General features: G+C 52.7%; 1 protein-coding gene across 1 annotated transcript; it reads right to left on the bottom strand.

Annotated features, from left to right (window-relative positions):
• Positions 1–5904: 5904 nt before the first annotated feature.
• On the bottom strand, positions 5905–19645 carry FGF6 (fibroblast growth factor 6). Its single transcript, XM_004327823.4, has 3 exons — positions 16847–19645; positions 15797–15900; positions 5905–6736 (listed from the first exon to the last, which is right to left on the bottom strand). The coding sequence occupies exons 1-3, from the start codon at positions 17190–17192 to the stop codon at positions 6560–6562; spliced, it is 627 nt and encodes a 208-aa protein (XP_004327871.1). The 5' UTR covers positions 17193–19645; the 3' UTR covers positions 5905–6559.
• Between the last annotated feature and the right edge of the window lie 2910 nt (positions 19646–22555).

Here is a 22555-nt window from a genome sequence, read left to right as displayed (position 1 = left end):
CTGCTCTCACCCCATGTAAGGAACCAGCTCTACCCGCTTCAAAGAGCAAGTAAGCAAAGGAACTTATTACTTCTTTTTGCTCCCCCCTGCTGCAGCAGGGACCCCAATAAAGCCTTGCCTGAATTTCTTGTCTGGCCTCTGGTCAATTTCTACCGATTGGGGAAGGCCAGGACCCCTGGTCGGTATCGAGACTCCAGAGAGCCCCTGCGGAGTCAGGACTGAGAAGTGACAGCCCTTTTCCGTCGCCTGTCACCGCTCTGTGCAGCCTCTGTCTTCTCCAGCCTGGGACTCCAGCCGCCTCCAAACTGTTCTCCCTGGAGTCATTCTGCACAAGACGGCTCCAGGGACCTTTCTAAAACCCCTGTCCTGTCCTGCCACTTCTGAAACTCAGCCAGGAGCTCTCATTTTTAGATTAAAGTGAAAGAAGGCAAATTCAAGAAACCCCATATTTCATGATTCCCTTGCATGAAATAGAAAAGGCAAAACTGTGGAGACAGAAGCAGATTAGTGGTCGCCTGGGTGGAAGCGGGGAGGTGGGGATTCAGAGTCAATGTGCAGGAAGGATCCTACTGGAGTCATAAAAAGGTTTCAAACTGGTTTATGGTGATGGTCACACAACTTGGTAAGTTTACTTAAGAATCATTGAATTGTATATTTGAAAAGGGTGAATTATATGATATGCAAAATTAAAAATTATTCAAGCACCTCATCCTAGCCAGTAGGCACTCCGTACTATGGCTCCTAAAGACCTGTCTCGAGGCCCGTCTTGCCCAGCTCTCCTCACTCTCTCCCTGGTCCAGAGCCTCAGAGGGGCTACATCTTCCCCACTCAGCCACCTGCACCTTCAAACACCTGCTACAGCCTCCGTCCCCCAGAGCATCCCTCCTCCCCTGACTGCTGGCTCCCACCCGACACCTGGCTGCTGCCCCTCACAGCTCAGCTCTCCCTGGGGTGGATTGCCTTATCCACCCAGATGATCAGGACCCCGTTCTGTGCCCCTGTGCTACCCCTGGACTTTCTCTTTCATGCCACTTATCACTATTTGCTGAATTCTTTCTTTAATGTCTGTCTTCCTTGCTAGTACATGAGCCCACAGATAACTTGTCATAGCGATATTGCAGGGCCCAGTGTGGTCTCTGGCACGTAGTAGGATCTCGGAGATGTTAATTGCATGAATAAACATGGGAGTGAGGTGCAGAGGCCATGGGGCCAGGCAGCTCTTCCAAGAGCGTATAGGTTTATTCAGAACCCGGCATCACTCAGCGGAAGGCACGTTGCAATCTCCCCCAGAGGCTGCGTGACGAGGTAGAAGAGGGTGGCTGGTGGGTGCAGGAGCACACTGTGGGGAGGTTCCCAGGCTGATGATGTGGGGCGGGGGAAGGGGGACTCAGGAAGAGGGAAGGGGGTCTCATCTGGCTGGGCGATCCTGGCTAAGAAACTTAAACTCCCTGGCCTTCTTCTTTTAACCTATGAAAAGATATCTTTTTTCCTACGAGTCCAGTCATCCTACTAGACCAGGGCTTTGCAACGTCAGGGTGGCCTGGGGTGTGTGTCACAAGGGTAGATTCCTGAGCCCACCCAGGCCTGGACTCTGCGCGTGTGACTTGGGAATCTACACTTTAACACACTCATGGGTGATTTTTATTTTTTTATTTTTTTTTTATTTATTATTTTTTTTTGCGGTACGCGGGGCTCTCTCTGTTGTGGCCTCCCGCTATTGTGGCCTCTCGCGTTGCGGAGCACAGGCTCCAGACGCTCAGGCTCAGCGGCCACGGCTCACGGGCCCAGCCGCTCCGCGGCATGTGGGATCTTCCCAGACCGGGGCACGAACCCGTGTCCCCTGCATCGGCAGGCGGACTCTCAATCACTGCGCCACCAGGGAAGCCCCTGATTTTTATTTTTTAATGCAAGTTCGTGAGGGGCCAGAGGACTGTCTCTGCCTTGTTCACTCACACACCCCCAAACCTAGCGCAATGCAGCACAGAGACGGCTGCTCCAGAACTATTCCTTGACGGGTGAATAGGTGGATGAGTGAATAACGTGATAGTCACAGAAATGTGCCTAACCGGCTCTGACAAGGTGGAACAGGGCTCCTGCCCCACTATGGTCGACGGGATCTCCCTCCTCTCTTCTGGGCCAGACTCCCCTTCTGTAAAATACGGCACTGGCTGAAGTGACCCATGTGACTTTTGGCCTTAAAGGTCCACGGCACGGTGCCATCATGCTTTCTGTTTCCAACATGCCTGCCTCCTTGAGGGGTGAAGAAGAATCCAGGTGAGACGCGACCACAACCCAGAGATTCGTCGTCGGTTTTAATAGGAGGGGTGGAGTCAAACAGTTTAGAGGAAGAGGGGTGGAGTCAAACAGTTTAGAGGAAGAGGGGTGGAGTCAAACAGTTTAGAGGAACGTATAAAAAGAGCTTTTCCTTTGTTGCTGGAACACGATACGGTTTGTGCACAGCACATACATATTAAAAAAATAGAAGCCTCACATCTTACAAACACGTGACTGAACAAAGTCTGAGTTTTCCTACCCACTAGACCCAAGCTTGAGGACAGCTCTGCCCTGGGACCCAGCCTGAGGTACTGATGGATTTTCAGAAAGGGAAACCCGTGCAAAGACGCAGCTGTCCGGATGGTGGAATTTTGGTAGTTCATGAGGCATCCAAACGTGGGTCTGCGTTAGCTACCCGCAGGAGGGACTAGATTGGGGATGTTCTGGGCATGACTACCCCTCCCTCCCGTCCTGGGAAGAGCAAACACCAGCTGAGGGGCAAGTGCAGGTTGAAGTGTTTCTATCCATCCTTCCGGCCCTGACATAAACATTCCTACCATTGGAGTTTTCCTGGGAGGTAGCAGAACGAGTGGCTGGGTTCTTGCTGGGAGGAGAGGTGAGGGGCAAGTATTAGAGACCCACTTCACAGGTGCACGAGTGGCGGGTGGCAGAGAATACCTTCTCTGTGGCAACAGACACAGAGCCCTTGGGGGAAAGCATTGGGATAGAAATATGTAGGAGTTTTCTAGCTTGTGTCCACTGAAAAGGGGCAAAAAAGGAAAGGGAGGGCAGAGAGGACATCCTGGTATCTTGGAGGCCAGACGCATTTGCTTTGTACTAGTGGCTGTGGTCCAAAGTGGGCCGAGGCAATGGATGTCCAACCCCGGGGAGAAGGAGACCGACAGCTCACGGCCTTTTGTGTTTCCTTCCTCCCCCAGGACCCTTGTAAGATCAGAATGTGAAAGATCTGAGGTCCTGGACAAGAGAGGACCAGAGCCAGCCTGAGCAGGAGAACCCCAGCTGTCCCGGGTCGGACGGCGCTGGGAGAGAATTCCAGGCCTGGGGAGAAAGCAGTGCGTCTAAAGGAGAGAGGTTTACAGCCTGGATGGAGGAAGGAGAAAACCCCCTTTTTCTTAAGCCATAGAACGGCTCTGACCAGGGGCTTGGGCTATGTGCGCAGGAGGTGCAGGGGACATGGGGGCGGAGGAGAGGCTGTGAAGGAGAACCGCAGGGTATCCATCACAAAGCTATAAGCTGCTTTCCCAGGGAGGTGCAAACCCATCTGGGAAGCGGGGAGGGAAGGGCTTAGAAGGCAGCAAATGGTCACTGTAGTCAACAGCAGGAACTAGCAGGGCATTTTCTGGTTTCCTCTGAGCTCTATCCACGGCCCCGCGAGGAGGGTGCCGATTCTTTGTGGTCCTGGGCCCCCAGTTTGTTCTGAGCTAACCTCGTCCCAGCTGGGAAGCCATCTCAAGGGGTGCACGTGTGTTGCTCTCTTCTTCATTGTTTGCTCTTGAAGAGGGAATAAGGCAGCCTCTGGGCTCCTGGAGCCCCACCTTTGCATGGAGCTGCTAGAGAAGGTTCAGGAAGGAAGAGAGGCCAGTTATCTACAAAACGCTATGAACCAGGGTCAAAGCTCAGGATCTGGGGGAGGGAGGGAAGACCCAAGTCATTCTTAATACATCCTCAGCGGGAAGGTGGGGACACCCCTGTTCTCCTGCTTCTGCCACCTCTTCTGCAGCCTTTTGGGTCCGATGGGGCTGACAGGTGAGTTCAGAACTCAGATGGGGATCAGCTAGGAGAGGATTCTGCACACCTGTGCTGATCTCACTGTGTTCCCGCCCCGTAACCCACTTCTGCGGATGGGGATGGACTTTTCCTAAGTCTAAGTCACTCACAGGTCAAAGAGAAAGCCCTGGGAGAATTCCTTTGGATGGGAAGGATTTGAAACACTCAGTGATGCGTCCCTACCTCCAGAGGTGACCTTCAAAGTATGGACCCACTGGTACAGCACGGGCCCTGGTACCAGTGAGAACAGATGCCCAGCTGCCCATAGCGATGCCAACCTTAGACAACCCATATGCTAGAGCGACGGGTATCAAGCCTGGCTGGCTTTGGGATTTCAGAGTTTCTCATTCTCACTCCTAACACGAGAGATGGGAGTGGACATTTGGGGAAACTCCTGGTCAGGATCTGGGCACTTTTATAAGCCTTTAGGGAGTTGCAGGAAAGATCTAACCATTCGAAGGCTCTCGACTCTCTTTAGAAGAGTCTCTCCTGCAAGGGAGCTCAAGACCCGGGAAGAAGGGAATGAATGGTTTGGGACCTGTGACTTTCTTCTCCTCTCCAGATCGCGGTCCATCTGTCCACCCAGCCCTCCTACACGCCCACCACGTCTCAGCTGGAGCTGACATGCAGGTCAGGTCCTGAGAGCATCTGTTTCCGAGGTACCCTGTTAAAAAAGACCAGTTACTCAGGACAAGACCTCCTGAAAAACAATCAGCTTTGTCCCCTGCCTCCAAGCAGACCTACACTTGAAATCTTCTGAACAGTCAAGATGGACCAATTTTCTCCCCCTTCTGCTTGACCAAGACCTCAACTTGGTCCAGTTTCTATCCAAGGTTTCACCACTCTCGTCCTGAGCTCTTACTGTCCGTTCCGTCTTCGCCCCCGTGGTGCAGCCTTTCCTTCCTCCCCCAGCATGCACCTGCCCTGATATGTGCCAGGCGGGGAGGCAGCCAGTAGGGTGCCTCTTCCTTGGATCGCCAGCCTCTATCCTCAGCTCATCTCAGGTCAATCTATAGATGGCCACCTCTGCAAATAGAGAGGTATGTCGAAGGCGAAGGTATTTGCAGCAGATGAGGGCTTGTCTCGCAGGCTGGGGCCCCCGAGAGTCGCAGAGGGTGTCAGCTCGTTCTGCAAAGCCACAGACACTGAAAATATCTGTGCTCTGATACGGGTCTCTCTTGTTTCAGGTTTAGGAACGTTCCAATGGTTCAGGAATCTGAAGGCTCCAGGAGGACAACATTTATAGTCGCTTGGGGCACCTCTTCTTTAAATACTCTCCAAGGACAGGAGGCAAGGAGGCATGGTACGGCAAGGAGCTGCTTCAGCTGGGCTGCTCTGTTTCACGGGATTATCACTCCTCTCCTACCGTAGGGGGGTCAGAGGGGGCAAACTCCGGAGGTCAAGATGCCCGATTCCGCTGCGCCCAGGCACCAGCGCATGTGGCAGAGGACGCCCGAGAAGGAAGTGAGAGTATCAGATGAGAACTTGGGTGAGTTTCCTGGACGTTGCTGGAAAGGAATTAGCATCTGTAGTCCAAAGCCTCTCTACTTCCTTCGTGGCCTATTTTGTACCCCCTCACCCCTCGCCAAAGAGGTTGCCATTATTAGGATCCCTGTCATCTGAGGTTAAAATAAGACCTGGTTCAAGGTGAGGAAAAATTATGGGCAGGCAGCCTGGCCCCAGCTTGTTCTCGAGCTACGCGCAGCACTGACTTCCAGGCAGAAAGGCTCTCTCTAGAACACTCAGTCTCTCCCGCTGCTTTGAGCAGGTTTCCCCCCGCTGCCAGAGACGCTGCTCTACCCTTTCCTCCGAGAGGGGGATCCCTTCTCCCCCAGCCTCCCTGACAATGTGTCCCAGTGTCCCCAGAGCCCTCACACGCAGGATGCCCGGAGTACCTGCCCACTCCTTCTGGTCAGCAGCTAAATCTTACTGCCTGTCACCCTGCCCTCCCTGCACTTAGAGGACAGCTGCTGCCCCCACCTCCACGCAACCCGCGCAGTCAGTGGCCTCTGAATGGAAAGGTGATTGGAAAGAGGCAGAATGGGAGCACGTGTCAATCCTGCTGGGTTGACAGGTGACATTCCTGCAGGCAGATTCCTGAAGCGATGACCCCGGGAGGAAGGAGCCTGCTGTTCCGAGATGCCTTGGTTCTGACGATATATACCAAGATGTACAGATACGCATCAGCACACACACACGCTTCCTCCCTGCCTTCTCCTGTGTCCAAGGTCCCACCCCCCAAGTGTCTCTGGACCGTCTTTCCTCAGATGAGGTCAGAGCATGGGATCCATTGCCATTCTAGGATGCCGGCTGCAACCCCTCGCTTGGGTGGGTCACGTGTCATGGGGTCCGGTGGCCAAGGGAACCGACTCAGGTCCCCCCAAGCATAAAAGGAGCCCGAATAGGGGGGCATGGGGGGAGGGGGGAATTGTTCACTTGTGCAAAATTCCAACAGAAAAGACATTGCTTTCCACCTGTGAGCCTTCCTTCAGGGTCCTTATATCCTGGGGAGGAAGTGAGTGACGGTCATGATGGGGGACACCTTGCTGCCCCGCTTCACCCGTCCGTATTTGCTCAGCGCGATGTAGGTGCCTCGGTACAGGTCTGACTCGTAGGCGTTGTAATTGTTGGGCAGGAGGGTCTCTCTGAATTTGCACTCCTCTTGGAAGCTGGGCTGTGAGAGAAATGGACAAACGGCAGAGCATCAGCGATACGTGAGGCCCAGCAGGCACGTCTGTGGTGGGTCCCTCGCTTTCCCATGTCAGACAGCCTCCAGGAGCCCTGGGCCATCCTGGGTGAGCAGAAACATGGAAGCTGAGAACAGGGGAGCCTTAGCTCTCGTGGTCCCCCCTCCCCTCCCCTCCTTCACGATGAGGAAGCCCAGGCCCGGGGATGGGGGTGGACAGCCTGTGTCACAAGGGGGCTGGGGGTTCTCCTGACTGCCAGTCCCGGACACTTTCTCCCAAGAACAGGGATGATGGTTTATTCAGAGAAAGGACCAGGGAAGGATAAAAGAAGCTGTTTTCTCAAGTCCACTGCGAGAGGACCTAGTGCGGCAGGATAGAGAGCTGGGGTTTGCCTGGTGGCTCTAGCTGTGTGACCTTGGGGCAGGCGCCTCCCCTCCCAGCCTGATTCCCTTTTCTGCAAACCATATGGTTGCGGAGCGTTTGCGGGGGGAGGGGGCGGCGAGTGGAAGGCGAGATGCATGGCTTCCTAAGTCCTTCCCAGCGCATCTGTTTAATATGGTAACTGTCTCTCCACTTGTGTTCCCTCACCCTGTCTCTCCCAGTTTAAGGGCCAAGTTTGCTGCCCCTTAAAGGGGCCCATTCTCGATTTTGACTTTGAGCCTAGAATGGGGGGCACTGGCCTCAGTTTTTAACACCACACGAACTGGAGCAAACTCTCCACACAACTTGAACCTTGCTTCTTCACTGAACAACATGCCCAGTGCCTCCTGGGCGTCCACAGGTCACCAGGGAAGGGCAGGGACAGAGATGGCGAGGAGCAGCAACTTCCATGGGGGAAAGAACCTGGTTCCCTCTGTGACCAGCAGTGCCAAGGACACATCAACAAGTTCAGCCCCAATAAATCACCCAAGTCTTCCTTTATTCCTAGAAAAGAGAGCCACTTCCTCCCAAGCCCACCCGGGTCACTGCCCCGGACTGGAGGGGTTTCTGGGCTTCCGATGGGGGTCGCTCCCTGGGAGCCAGGAGGCCTGGGATCTAGTCATTAAAGAAATGTAGAATGAAACCGAAACAGAGCTGAGCATAACACCCGACTCCTTCCTGCCGACTGAGGCCATCGGCTATAAAAAACCCACTCAGTGGCTAAGCGGCTGTGCTAGGGGTATCGCCTGACCTTCTTAAAAGGAGTTATACTATGAGCACCTGGCCTTGTCAGGCGTAGGGTGGCCGAGAGCCTCTTCCTGTTATGAACGGAGGAGGATGAGCCAGCTCCTCGGGGCTCCGAGCGGACCAGTCCGGCAGCACGGAAAACAGTGCACCATCCCAGGGGACTCCCGGCTCCCTGAGACAAGGACTGTGTCCTGTTGAGCACGTGATGCTGCATGAATGATGGTCTAATTGGAACGACACAGCCACCCACGGATGCCCCTGCAGGGGTGGCTTCTCTCTGATGCAGCGAGAGCTGGCAAGGGACAGGCGGCGTTGTTTAGGAAACACGTCGGGTAGTACCAGTCGCTGGTCCCTTCTGCCCCAGCTGAATGAACGCATCCCCCCTTTCCCTCTCACGCCCCTGGGTTACTGTGTACAGAGCACCTTCCTGTGATGTGAATTTGCTTGAGATGACCCTGCGAGCTTCCACCAGCCACATCAACTGGCTTCTGAAGACCATGCCAGGAAGCTCTGTTTTCACAAGTTTTCATCTCCCTTGTTATGGGTGCTCAAAAACACTTGTAGAATGAAGAAAGGAATGTCCCAAAGTAGGAAAAAAAAAAAACTCATCAAAATAGGCAAAGAGCATGTGACGATTCACCTCTTACACAGCTGTGTGAACTTGGCAAATGAGTTTACCTCCTAAGCCTCAGCTTCCTCATCTGTAAAATGGGAACAGTGAGAATGATTCCGTCCTAGCCCTGGAGGGAGCATTCATTGAAATAATGCATGGAGAGTCCTTGGTATAATGCCTGGCACACAGTAAAATAAAAAATTATTTGTATTGCCATAGTGATGCTTCTCCAATTGATTCATGAGTTAGTTTAAATTAAAAGCACTAAAAGACTTTGTCTTACCCAGAATCATCATTCCTGTAAAACTTGCTGTGGGTTGCAGGACAATTTACCTTCTAAGTCCTGCATTTATTGCCTGAGTGGCAGTAGGAGGTGAGCCTGGGGGAGGAGGGCACAGAGCTGACTGGGCTCCGGCCCCACACCCCTGGGGCCTCTCTGGACATGGGGGGGTCGGGGCAGCCACAGGACCTAAGGCTGTCGATGGGCAAAACTCTGGAGAAACAGCACAAGGGAAAAATAAAGTTGGGATCAATGGTAAAAGTTGAGTAGAAGTAATGATACATGGATTAATAGTCTGGTGTGGATCAACTAACAAAATGCAGTCCAGAAGTAAATCCAAACAGGAACATAAAATAAAGGTGGATCTGAAATGAACATAACATACAAGTGGCATTTCCAATCACTGGCGAAACGTGGTGTTGGAAGAACTGGATGCTATCTTTAATAATCATCATAATAACAGTAATAATAATAAGGTTTGATGTATGATTTTATTCCTAACACTAAAATAAACTCCAAAAGGAACAAAGATTTAAATGTTAAAAAGAGAACCTTAAGGGGAGTTCCCTGGTGGCTGAGTGGTTAGGATTCCAGGCTTTCATTGCCAAGGCCCAGGTTCAATCTCTGGTGGGGAGACTGAGACACCACAAGACGCGTGGGCACAGCAATAAGTAAGTAAGTAAGTAAGTAAATAAGGGAGAGAAAGAGAAGAGAACCTTAAAATAAGTCAGAAAGGTCTTTCTAAGTAGGACACAAAAAACTAGAAGGCATTTTAAAAACGAAGATGAATAAATTAGACTTCTGCTTGGAAAAGAATAATCACCTTAAACAAAATAAAAATATAAATAGCAAACTGGATTAAAAATATTTACAATGCATTATATTTTGTAATATATTTTGCAATAGATTGAATTTTGCTACTATATCCAGAACCCTGAACTCACTGAAAAATAGACGTTTATGAACAGATAGTTCACAGAAAAGGAAATACACATAGCATTTAAACATAAGAACATGTGCCTAACAGAGAAACATCAACCATAACTGTGTGATCACATTTTTAATTGTCAGGTTGCAGAAAGAACACTGTTTGACAATGGGCTTTCATTGATGAGGGCAAGGGGACTAGGAATTCTCATTTGTTGTCTGTTGGTGTGTATATTGTTATAACTGCTATAGAGAGAAATTTTACAATATTTATTAGAATAAAATAATAACTACAGCTTTGGATAGTAATTCCACTTCTAGGAATTTATCTTACTGGTTCACTCCCACTCATGTACAAAAGTCACGTGCGGCGGCACCATTTGTAATAGTGGGAGACCAAAAACAACCTAAGTGTCTACCAGGAGGGCAGTGGTTAGCTCAGTGATGGGAGAGCCACCCAATGGAATACTCTCGGCCATAAGAAACAGAACCTCCTTGCGCACGGATTTGAAACGGTCTCCAAGGCATGTTGTTCAGTGAAGAAGCAAGATTCAAATTGTGTGGCTAGTCTGCCCCAGTTCGTGTGGTTTTAAAAACTGAGGCCAGTGTGAGAACAGGCACAGGGACATTGGGACTTCCTGGGACGGTAGGTACACAGGAAGGTGTAGGTACGGTAGGTACGGTAGGTACACAGGGCCTGGCAACAGTGGCTGCTCTGGGGAGGGTCTGGGTGGCTTCAAGACAACAGTGAGAGGGAGACTTCATTTCCGTGGTATATTCTTCTGCACGTTTTCCCCCTTAAACCACGTCCATGTATTACCTCGTCATGTTAGTAGATTATTGAAAATGGGAAGGGAATTCAGGATAGAAGATGGGCCAGAAAATGGAGTGAGAGAACCTTTGCATCAGAGACTGGTCCGTTCTCTCCCCCGGGTCCTGTCCTTCCCCCTGCTTCTCTCCCCTCTGTTCTAACTGTTTATGACCCCGGAGAGCACCCTGCCCACCAGTTTCCAGGAGACTTCATTTCTGATCTGGATGGTGGTCAAGGGAGAGGTTTCGCGTGTGGTTTGCAAACTCTAGAGAGGAATGCAGATCTTGGGGCGAAGGACCTGGGGGGAGTGGGGGTGGGGGAGGGGGAGGAATTGAGCGATTGGGACCAGAAACTCAGGGCATTTGCCCCGATCCTCTGATCTAGAATGTGTCCAGTTGAAGAATCCAGCCTTTGCTAAGGTCTGAGTCTCCTAAAACACATTTGTTTAAATGTGCAAGACAGTGGTTGCATATACACTGTGCTTTGTTCTCTGATGGTCAGATTTTGATTATTCAACCCCCAACCCCAAATTTTCAAAAAGTTTCCGACCTCTGTTTCTTTCCCTAGCCTACCTCACGTCCCTAGCCTTCCCCCGAATTCTGTGTCCATCTGCAGTGAGAAAGGAGAAATGGGTGAAGTTTGCTATGGAAGCCTCTCTACCTCGCCCTTGCCCGTTCCTCCCCGCACCCCTCTCCACCCCATCCTTGGTGTTCAGGTGGCCACGCGGCTGGGGGCGAGGCCAAGACCATGGCCCTGAACTGCTCCCTGCAGCCCGATGTTCCACTGCCCACACGGAGGCTCGAGCTGGCATCAGGACCAGCCCCTTGATTCATCTCTCCATTCGTGCCCCTGCGCTGAGTCTCATGGCTCAGGAACGTTGGCTCCTGAGCTCTGCTGAGAAAAGCCAAGCGAACGACATGTTAATAAAAGCAGCTACCGTATATTATTACTTGAACAAATGAAAAGAATTCCCCCAGATCACATTGCCTGGGCCTGCCGGGTCCCAAGCCCCAGCATGACAATGTCTTCAATTCCACATAGGTCTAATCAGACTTATGAGGACCCAAACTCTAAAGTATTTGGCTCTCGCAGTGGAGAAGGGCGTTTTGCAGGGGGGTACATACAGGGGTGTCTCTCAGCGTGAGTTACCTCTGGCGGAAATGCCCCTTAGAGTCTGCGGTGGACCAGACATCCATCCCATCTTGTCTTTGGTCAGTAGGTCACCCGGACTAATGAAAGTGTCTTTTTATCTTTAAAGTTCTTCCTTCTAGGCCTGCCCTGGGCCACTTGCCCCCGTTACTCCTGGCTGCGTGTGTGCATGGGAGCTGGGGAGGGGTGTGGATGGGTAAGGAGGCGGGTGGTGAGAAAAAACCAGAAAACTCCTTGTCCTAAGACCCTTTCCTCCTGCAGTCCCTGACTGCTACTTTTCTGGTCCTTAGCTGAAATGGAGAAATAACATCTCCCGGCTCTGAAGACATCTGTCTGCTCTAATCCCCGTTCCTAACACACAATCGCACCAGCAATTTAGAAGTGTCTGAAGATGTCTCCGCCAGGCCTATCATGGCTTCTCATTCCTGTATCGCTCTGGGTAGCAGGCGGGCTGCAGACAAAGCTGTTTGTGAGACCGTCTGCAGGGTCCCCCGGGCCCCTCGCTGTAGCACCAGCCCCTCCCTGCTCAGGGGTCCCATCTCCCGGCCCTTCCACATAGTCTAACACCAGGGACCCTTTGCCTCATCCCCTCAGGAATGCGTTCTCCTCTAGGGGAGGGGTGCAGCTAACTGAGCGAGGGAAAGACTTGGTCCTCCCCTCCCCAATTGTAACGTCCTAGGTAATGGTCAACGGCCTCTGTGGATGAAACAAATGCTGTGCTTTGCCAGCTGTCATAGTACTATTGATGAAAAGGATGGAGACACAGTTCTAATTAGTAAAACCAAAATCGCTCAGAAGCATAACTGATTCTAAAGCACAGGGATTCTCACAGAACCACTGCCAGGTGGACATCTTTGATTTTTATCTTTTAAATTTTAAAAAGATCAAGGAGACTGGAACTCACTGATTCCTGCCTCGGTCCACATCAGAGAGAGCAGAGAGAGGTCTGGTCTCAGAGAGGGTCACAGACTTTGCCCGAAGTAAGACAGTAGCTGGAGGGTGGGCGGGCAGGAGCTGGAACCCGGCTCCTAGTCTGCACACCAGGTGCGCTTCTGCTGCCGGCCTACGGGCATCACCTGCTAAACCTGGAAGCAGGTTTGCACACAGCCCTGATTCACCTGAGACCCCGGAGACCCACGGTCACATCTGCAGAGTGAGGATAAAGGCCAGACGCGCCTCCCAGGGGTGCTGGGGGATAGTGTGCTCAGAAAGCATCCCCGGGGCGTCTGACGGACAGGAGGTGCTCAGTACAGGGGAGCTACTTACACTGTCAAAACACGGCCACAGGCTCTGCACCCCTCTTTCCAAGGGATGAGACCTGCGGGAGGCACCTAGGTGGGTTTTCCTGGCTCTTATTTTCCTACCTTGCCCCTGCTCCCCTCTCCTTCCCCCCCAGCATGGTTCCCCTCTCCCCAGGAGAAACCCCACTGAGGGGCCATAGCAGCTGAGCCACAGGGAGGGGAGGCAGCTCTTGGGGCTTAAAGGGAAATAGTGTGAATGAAATCATCACCCAGTGGGAGTTTTCCCAGCTCTTTGGATCAGGGGGCATTGGATTTTAGACTGTGATAATGGCCCCTGGGGGGCGTAGCAGGGAGTGGATAGGTGGTTCAGAAGCACCTGGTGCCGGGCTCGGGGCGCCAGGGAGGGCAATCTCCGCCTCCAAGAAGGTGACTTTGGGCCAGATGCTCCCGGGTGTGTGTGCGTGTGTGGGGGGAGATTGGGGTGTAGACCGTGGGCGGGGCTTCTCCTACGGAAGCCCCCGTTTTCCGGGACTCCTCTCCTTTAGTGAGCCCTGTGGACCCCCTTTGAAGTCATCTGCCCAGGAGTGAGGGGTCAGGGGCGTCACCGACATCAGGGGTCAGCCCACACTTCAGAGTTGCCCCCTTCCTCGTGCTCCTCGAAGTTCTATCCACCTGCAGCACTCTCGCTGTGAGGTCCCCTGTTCCCAGCCTCCCCGGCTTCTCCTACGGGGGCCCCAGGTTTCAAGTGGGAAGTGGAGGCATTGACCTTCTCTTTGCACCCTTTCCCCAGCTCACAGTTCAATTTCTTTCGGGATAAGGAGAAAAAAATACTAAATAGCTTGTTAATGAAGGTGGCAGAGATAAGGGTTGATGTAATTTGTGCTTCCTTCCAAAAGATTCACCTTGCGTAGAACCCCAGAGCCAACAGCCTCCGTTCCTGGCTTTGCAACGAGTGGGATTCCAGGCACTACGCCGGCTGCAGGGAAGGGGCTCTTTGGGGCGACCCGCCGCACAGAGCGGGCACTTACTCCACCAGGGCCTCCTTGGTTCCAGCTGCTTCGTCCTCTCCATCACATACGCAGAGAGCAGTGAAAAGGGCGTCTGAGAATCCCAATCTCATGGCTGTTTCATCTCCCAGCAGCCCTCAGCGCTAGTGTAACCCCGGGGCAGGGAGGATTCCTTGCCCTCGGAAAGCCAGGTAGCCTGGTGGTCCCTAGCCTGCCTGCATCTCAGAAATACCTGGGAAACTTAAAAAATAAAAACAAACCGATTTGCAGGTCCCCATTCCAGCCCTACTGGCTAAGCATCTCTGAGGAAGGCCCCCAGAGATCTGGGCATGTAACAAGTTACCAAGGCGATGTGGATGCAAACGGTCCTCCCACAAGACCCACCTCTAGGAAAGAGGGGTGCAGAGCCTATGGCAGTGTTCAGACAATATAAATGGCTCCCCTGTATTGAGCACCTCCTGTTTGTCAGGCGCCCTGGGGATGTTTTCTGAGCACACTATCACCCAGCACCCCCAGAGGTGCATCTGACCTTTATCCTCACTTTGCTGATGGGACCCTGGCTCTCCCAGGTCTCAGGTGAATCGGGGCTGTGTGCAAACCTGTCTCCGGGCTCGGCAGGTGATGCCTGCAGGCCAGAAGGAGGAGAGCATTTGGCGGTACAGACCAGGACCCTAGTTCCAGCTCCCGCCTGCCTCCCCTCCAGCGCTTGTCTCCAGAGGCCCACTGATTCGAATGCACGTCTTGTCTCCACGTAAACGAGCCCAAATGGAGAGGTGCTGGCACTGCAGATCACAGGCCGAGGCCACCCGAGCACCCCGTTTGGGTATTTCACAGCCTGGTCTGTTGGGACAACCTCCCCGGACCCCGGCACCGATCCCAGACGCCCCTGTTCACATTCGGATCCTGTCTGTCCCCACGCAAAGGTAGAACAGCCCTCCAAACCCTCCCCATAAATGGCCACTCTGCTATTCCTTGACCACGGCTCAGAGGTCTTCCTTTCTAACCTTATTTCTGCTGAAAGAACACCCAGTTTCTTTGCCTTCGTAGGGACGCTTTCCCAGCCCATATTTTGCAATATGCCAAATTATGGGCTGAGAGACCCAGGAACGAGGGGGTCAGAGAGGTCAGAGATTTCGGTAAATATGGAAGTTGGTGAGGTTAACCAAAGTGCTAGCATTGACACCCCCCACCCCGCCCCGCCAGGGATGACCTGTGATGGGAGAAGGCAGGGGGTGGGATCTGGGGCCAGCCAAGAGAGTCTTACATCCCCTAGGGGAGGATGCTTCTCCAGCTCTTGGGATCAGAGACCAGAGGACTTAAAACCTTAAAGTAAAATGTCCACGCACTGATGAAGGCGAGGAAAAGAGCTTCGTGTCTTCTCCTCCTGCTGTGCTCCAGGCTGGGGGCCTCGGAGGGTGAGCCGTGGGAACAGCGTGCCCAGGCTGAAAGACAGGCCTGCTTCTCTGGGCCTCTCCTGCTCAGGACCTGACCGTAAGCCTGGACAAACAGCTTTATGCCAGAACGTGGGTTTCCCTCGGACCCAGAAGCCCTCTGAGCTACGGTTTCTGTCTTAAATGACCTCAGCACATTTAAGCCTGCACCGAGGCAGGGTCAAGGTGAGTCAGGGGCGGTGGGTGGGATCAGGGAAGACATGGTCCAGCGCACAGGCTGACTCACCATGCAGCTAAGAAGGTATAAGCCCTTCACTCGCACCAGCTCCTTCCACAGCAACCCCCCGACCCATTCTAGATAAACATTCACGCCCCTCTTCAAGATTTTGCATTATTTTCTTCAATTGCGTAATCTTCAGGCCTCATACAGCCTGAAGCTTCCCCTGGCCTGATGAACTCACCGTGGTGTATAATCTTCCTTTACTGTTCATGGCAACGAAGAGGGCACTTTTCACCCCAAAGAGACTCACCACGCCTCGCTCCACTGTGGAAATCTCCAGCAGGCCTGACAAAGAAATGGGAGCTGCATTACCCCAGGCTTGTGCAGATCAGAGCAGGACGCCAACCCAAAGGTGACCCTCCAAGGGCATCTAGGCCCGTCCGCCTGCTTCTAGAAAGTCAGAGCCTCCATCACCTCCACCCTTGATCTCACTTTAGGAGATCGGCTGCCAGGCTCGGCCAGTCCTGCTACAAATCCAGCTCTGCAGGGGAAAGTTCTGACGTCAGAGTTAGAGTTCACAGTGGCCACTTAGGCATCTACCTAAAGTCAGCTTTGAATCTGGGCTTAATCACACCACATCCTTGACGTGGGTAAAGGAAGTGAATTCTGATTAGCTTTGTTAACAATGTATACGCCTCACGTTTCAACAAATAGCCCATGTTATCTTGCAAACAAAAAAAATCTTGCAAACACTGGATCCTGCAGCCCTATCCCCTCCTGGGGAGAGCCCATCTAGGCAGCAACCCATCAACTTGTAGGACAGAGGGGGCAAGTTGAAATAAAAAAAGGATGTGCTTCAGCTGGAAATTCTGCAAACAACTTGCCTTTCCTCTCAAAGAGAAGAGCTAAATAAAAAGCAGCGTGTGTCTAATTTGGTCCCAGCATCCTCACCGGTTCTCCCAACCCTTGTTTCATGGCTCCCCCAGGTTGGGGGTTCCCTGTGGTCCTACAAGGCCCTGGCTGGGCCTGCAATGCTGAAGGAATTAGTGCCTCAGGGGCTCTGTGGGTGATGGCAGAAGACACCAGGATGCTCGGACCTCAGCACACTTACGCCTGCACCGAGGCAGGGTCAAAGCGAGTCAGGGGCGGTGGCTAAGCTCATGGGCATCCGTAAGAATAACGCTTCCCCCTTCATAACAGGACTCCGGGCACCAGGGTGAGGCCCCTCCATCCTTTATCCCTGCTTGAGCCCCAGCCCCCAGCTTCCCAACCGGTTGCCACTGGCACTCACTGTAGGGGTTCTCCTCGTGGGTGCCGCTGATCCGGCCGTCGGGGGGCACCTGGAGGTGGAAGCCGATGCCCACGTTGCAGTAGAGCCTCCGCTGCCGCTTGATGCCCACCAAATAGCCGCTTTCCCAGTTCACGCCAGCAACCTCTCCAGCCAGCCCAGCCCGAGACCTGGACAGCAGGGTGCCCCAGCCCCTCGAAGCCAGCAGCGTGCTGTTGGCGCGGGAGCCCGCAGGGGAGGGCACCACCATGCCCACGAGGACGCCGAGGAAGACGAGAGCCCGTAGCGTGCCCTGCAGACGTCCTGCTCCCTGGGACATAGTGATGAGCTGCCTCTGTCCCAGGGCCATCCACCTTGCCTCTCAGGCACGTGGTCGGAATTAATGGCCCTAAAAATACCGCCCTTCTTGTTTTCCTCCCCTCCGCATGGCGGCAGGGGCTTATTTTTGGAAGGCAGTTGAAGGCTGCTGACATGAAACGAAAGCCTGCTCTGGGCACTCGGGTCTGGAGCAGAGGGACCCGGGCTGAGCCGCGGCCGGTACGGACCATGGCTTGGGGACGCGGTCTAGCTGGCCCGCTCACTCCGACCCGAGTTGGTTCTGCTTGATTTGACCTATCTTTATAGTTCAGCAGCCTGGCCCGCCCCGCCGCCCTTCATCACCCTGACGTCAGCTGGCCTGGCTCACTCATCCAGGGCTGTAACACTAACCTGCTGCTGGGCCTGGCGGCCTCCCCAGACCCCCGGCACCCAGGGATGCTGGGAGCCACTGTCATTCCAACTATGAAGCAGGAATGAAGTGAGCGGCGAGCATCCCTGAGGGGAGGGAGGAGTTGGCCAGGGGCCCCGGGGAAGAGGGAGGCCAGAGGCCACCCAAGACCCAAATTGGGCAGAAGTTCTTGGCCTGGCAGCGCTGACTTCCTCATTTAGAGGGCAAAGGGTAAAGACAGGGGTGGGGCAGTCTTGGTGGCAGGCAATGACCGGGGCACACGCGTTACCCTATTCATGGAAAGAGCTCATGGTTGAGGGCCACAGAGCCTGGGGGGATGCTGAAAGGCTGAACCCCTTTAGCAAGAGAGGACAGAGATGGGGGTGCGGTATGCAAGGGTCCCGAGGATCGTGGAGAGAGGCGAGGCTAGGGTCGGTCTTGTGCTCTCCGTCCCGGTCATGGAATTCACCCAGCCAACAGGGTGGGAGTTGCATCTGGCCCTTGCCGTGGCCACTGGCCATTTTCCTATCTGGGCTCACCCTTGGCATCTGACTGATGTCATTCATTCCCATTTTACAGATGAGGAAGCTGAGGTGGGGAGAGCTTAAGTGACTGAGCTTAGGTGCTGGGTAACCATAGCTGGTAAGTGGCAAAGCCAGAACGTATAAAGTCGGCCTGAGTCCAAAGCCTGTGCTGTGAACCTCCGCGCGATGGTCTGATGTAGAAGTTCGATTTGCACGGAGTCCGCTGAGCTCATTACATGCCAAGGGTTCTCATGGCATTACTTCAATAGCACAGGCTGCTTCGCCCAGCACCCGTGCTGGAGGCTGTGGGCAGCCTGGGGAAGCTCCTAGGATGAGGCACACTGCTCAGGGCCTGCCCTGAGACCCCACTCCCTCCCCTCTGATTCCAAGCTCCTGCCCTGGCCTGGGTCCCAGCCTCCAGTCTGTGGAGTCTACCTGCCTTCTGCCCCTCTGCCTGGTCCATTGGATTGATGTCTTGCTTAGGATTTCCACCAAGCCTTGCATGTCCGTTTTGCCCAGATCCCTTGAAGCCCAGGGGATTTCTCTCATTACCTGCAGCTGCTAAAATGTGGGGAGTTGGGGAGGGAATATACGAACCTCTGCTTAGCATAGCCCTCACCATTGGGCCCCTAGCTTCCCTACCACCTTTCCCCTCCCTGTCACCTGCATTACCTCACACCCAGCTTTATCATCACCAGCACCATCTTTCCCACAACAAGGAAAGACTGGCACCCTATGGGCACAGGTAGGCCTTCATTAGAAAACTAGTAAAAAAAAAAAAAAACCATAATTAATAAGAAAGCATCTCTCTGCAAAGTAGGAGGGTCTTGAATAATCCAAAGGCAAAACTGTCAGAAAAGAACCATCATGTTGGATTTCCAGCTAGATTTCATACATTTACATTCTCTTGCATGCAAGAGCAGCGGAGACACTCCCTTACCCGTGTTCACTTTGGGATCTTGTGTTCATGATGCTGGTGTTCTGACTTAAGGAAGAGGCAGCCTGGCAGGCTGTCGGATGGTAAGAAGTTAGTCTGAAATGAACACTTGCCTTGAATGACTGGAGAGGTGCTCATCAGCCGGGGGTCAGAATCTCTGCGGATTTCTTCTTGGAACCCACCCACTGTGGGACCGCTTTGGAGGAGAGATTAAACCATGACAAGGTCCGTGTCAAATATCAACAAAAATAGTGACTCTCTTTAGATTCATTTAGATTCTTCAGGCAGAGATCGTGGTTGGCATCTTATAAAACAAAGGGCTTCAGAATGGGGGACGCCTGGCTCTGAATCCCAACTCCATCACTTGTTAGCTGTGTGACCTTGGAAAAATTCTGAACCTCTCTGAGCCTCGTTTGTTCATCTGCAAAATGAGACCATTACTACATAGGGTTATTATGTATTAGCAACAATACATGCAAAGGGCCAATGCAGAGCACAATACAGTCTTTTCTCAGAAACACATTGAGAATCACTCACCCAGTTAAAGGAGGACAAGCCCAAAGTGAGAAGGACCATCTCTCATCTCAAGGATGGGAGAGACACGTGGCCTTCCAGTTCCTGAATGCTGGCCAGCCAAGCATATACTATGATGGCTGCCAACATATGCAGAAGCAGGCAGCTCGGATTCCTAAAATATTCTGAAAACCAGTAATAGCCTTGGTATTGTCCCCTGTTAAATATAAAACTTAAGTAATTCATTCTATTAAAAAGCCTGGGTCTTATTTTTATCAGGTGATGTGATGAGGCCCTGTTCTAAATGCGCCTCCTGGGTCTGTCTCCATAGCAACTCCTCTGTGCTCACATATCCATAGATTTTTCCTGAAGACTAATTAAGTTGACAACTGCTAGGGCTTCTTGGTTTACCAGATTTGCACCTGACCCTTCTCCCGGGGCTTAGGGACCCCTATGGATGTGAAGTGATAGAGAAAAGAGTAACAGGTGGAGGAGGCCTCTCTGTGGACCCCTCTTTCAAATAGCTGTCCAGCAGCCTTTGGGGCTGTCAATCACTCTCTCTGGATGAGCTGAGAGTCGGTGGAGGTGAGTGGGGAAAAATGCTAATGTCCGTCTCCTTCCACAACAGGTCCTTGTCCCCAAGTGGGGTACCACGCGGTAGACATTGGTCAAGTTTGACCTGCCCAGCCGAACGGCTTCTGTCACAACCAGGCAGGATGCCTTCTACGCCTGCTGGTTATTACATAAAGAACTTCAAACACCTCAGGAGTGACCATAGGGAAAGCACAGAAACTTGTGAAAAGTACTGCTTATTTGTACTTTTTACATTTAACTTAGAAAAAGTAACATTTACCTTTTTCTTTCTTTCTTTTTTATTTTATTATTATTTTTTGGCCGCACCACACGGCATGCAGGATCTTAGTTCCCCAACCAGGGATCGAACCCGTGCCCCCTGCAGTGGAAGCGTGGAGTCTTAACCACTGGACCGCCAGGGAAGTCCCAACATTTGCCTTTTTGGAATTACAGAAAGTAATTTGGAAATTACAGAAAATTATCAGGTAGACAATAAAATAGCTGTGTTTAGCGTCTTCCTATCTTTTACCTTGGTCTTTCAGAGCTACCTGGGCAATGCGGCTGCCGCCTCACTTGCTCTCTCCCTCTCTCTTGCTCAGACACCCATGCACCCACACCTGGTGTTCAGAGGTAGCGTTCAATCAGGGGTCTTGATGGGTCTGAGATGGCCACGGGCAGAGGGGAGAGACTAGGAAGAACCCTGTCCAAAGCTGACATTTAGGGCCCGTGACACTTGCTACAAGTGGGAAGATTCAAGAGAAAACGTTTCCAGAACAAAGGTCCCCAGGTTGGACTTCTGTGGGAGGGGTCAGGTCTTACCTTGCTAGCTGGTCCCTACTTTTCACTTTCCTAATGGAACTCAGCTCTCCCCAGGTCTCACCCACGTAAGTGGGACCCCATTAGAAGTCTAACCCAAGTTTCCCTAGTTCTGACCTCTACCAGCTTAGGTGGAGCTTCACCCCACTATAAGTGGCCCCAAATTATTTCTAGAAGTCCAGAGCACGCCTCATGCATGTGGGTGAGCACTGTCTGGGACCACCACAGGGCATCTGCCAGGACCCCCATCCACCAGCCTTCCACCTCCTGCTGGGCCGCTGATGGGTATTTCTTTTCCTTCCAAAGCTGAGGACCCCAAGCCCTCAGGGAGCCAGTGCTGCTTTATGTTCTGTTTCAAAACCAGGACGAGTACCTCTGTCCCTTCCTATAGTGATGCTTGTTAGAGGAATGTCTGACCAGAGCTACGTGTGCCCTGGGGATTTCCTCTTTGGGATTTTATATTCAGACTCCTTGCCTGCAGAGGACCAATCTTCGTTATGGGTCAAGCCCATAGGATGGGTTCCCTTTTGCTCCAGGATGGGTTCTTTCTCAGGGGGCCCCTCAAAGCTCAGGCAAATAGACTTCTGCTGGGGCTAGCCCACCCGTGGTCTAGATGCATAAGTTCAGACCAGAGACCTTGCTCCTCTCCCAGCCGTCCTCTGCTGGGGAGGGGTGAGCCTGGATGCCCAGCTTGGTGGCCTGGTTGTCCAAGGATTTGCAGAGTCTGCTGGGAGGGGCCATGTCATCCTCTCCACCCCAGAAATCACCACCGTGGGTTCAAGTGCTTCCTGATCGACCCCCTTCGGTCTGAAACCCACCCTACTGTGTCTCCCAGTCTCCCTCTCTCTCTCTTTCTTCTCTCTGGGTCTCACCCGCTCTCTCTCCCCCCACCCTCTCCCCTCTCCCCCTGACTATTCTCCAGGCTCATATACAAGCCTAGAGCGTGAGCCAACTGCCAAGGAGGCAGCACCTCAGGGTGGGTTGACCACCAGGGCCAAACACCTCAGCTGAATTTGCAAAGGGGCAGAGGAGTCAGATAACTTTCTGGAACCTGGGAACGTAAGGGATCTTGGCTTGGCTCAGAGTTTTGAGGTTTCTCAGATTTGCTTTTCATGATCATCCTCGAATAATACCTGCTGCGGGCTGAGGCAGGAGCACACCCTGCCAGCCACCGTACAGAGTTATGTAAAAGACTCAGCCCTCGGTGGCAGGCTCCCCAGTGTGGCAGGACAGGCCCTGCACGTCCTGACCTCTGCCGGCCTCTCTTGCTCCACCCCCTGCCTCTCCCTCTTTGGGAAATTTTGCTGGAATGGCCAGTGGCTCTTGGGCACACTTTGTGCTGCTTCTGCTTCCGTGTCTTTGCTCAAGCTGTCCTCTCTTTGCCTGGCAAATTGCTTCCCATCTTTAAAGACTCAGCTGAAATGTCACCTCCGGAAGCAATCCCTGACAACTTGCCACCTGTCCCTAAGCTGGACTTGGTACCTCTGTCTCCCCTCCCCCACCCCCCCTTCATTAATGTTTTGCATGTTTCTCTATCACTACCTCTACCGGCTTATACCGTAATAATCTGATTAGGTAATCGTTCTGATAGTGAAGTCTTGGAGGCAGCAATGGAGCCCCATTCGTCTCTGTATGTTCAGAAC

This window comes from Tursiops truncatus, chromosome 11 (assembly GCF_011762595.2).
Source record: "Tursiops truncatus isolate mTurTru1 chromosome 11, mTurTru1.mat.Y, whole genome shotgun sequence".
Taxonomy (NCBI): Eukaryota; Metazoa; Chordata; class Mammalia; order Artiodactyla; family Delphinidae; genus Tursiops; species Tursiops truncatus.
The sequence above is the reverse complement of the archived record's forward strand: the minus strand, read 5'-3'. Positions and strand labels throughout refer to the sequence as shown.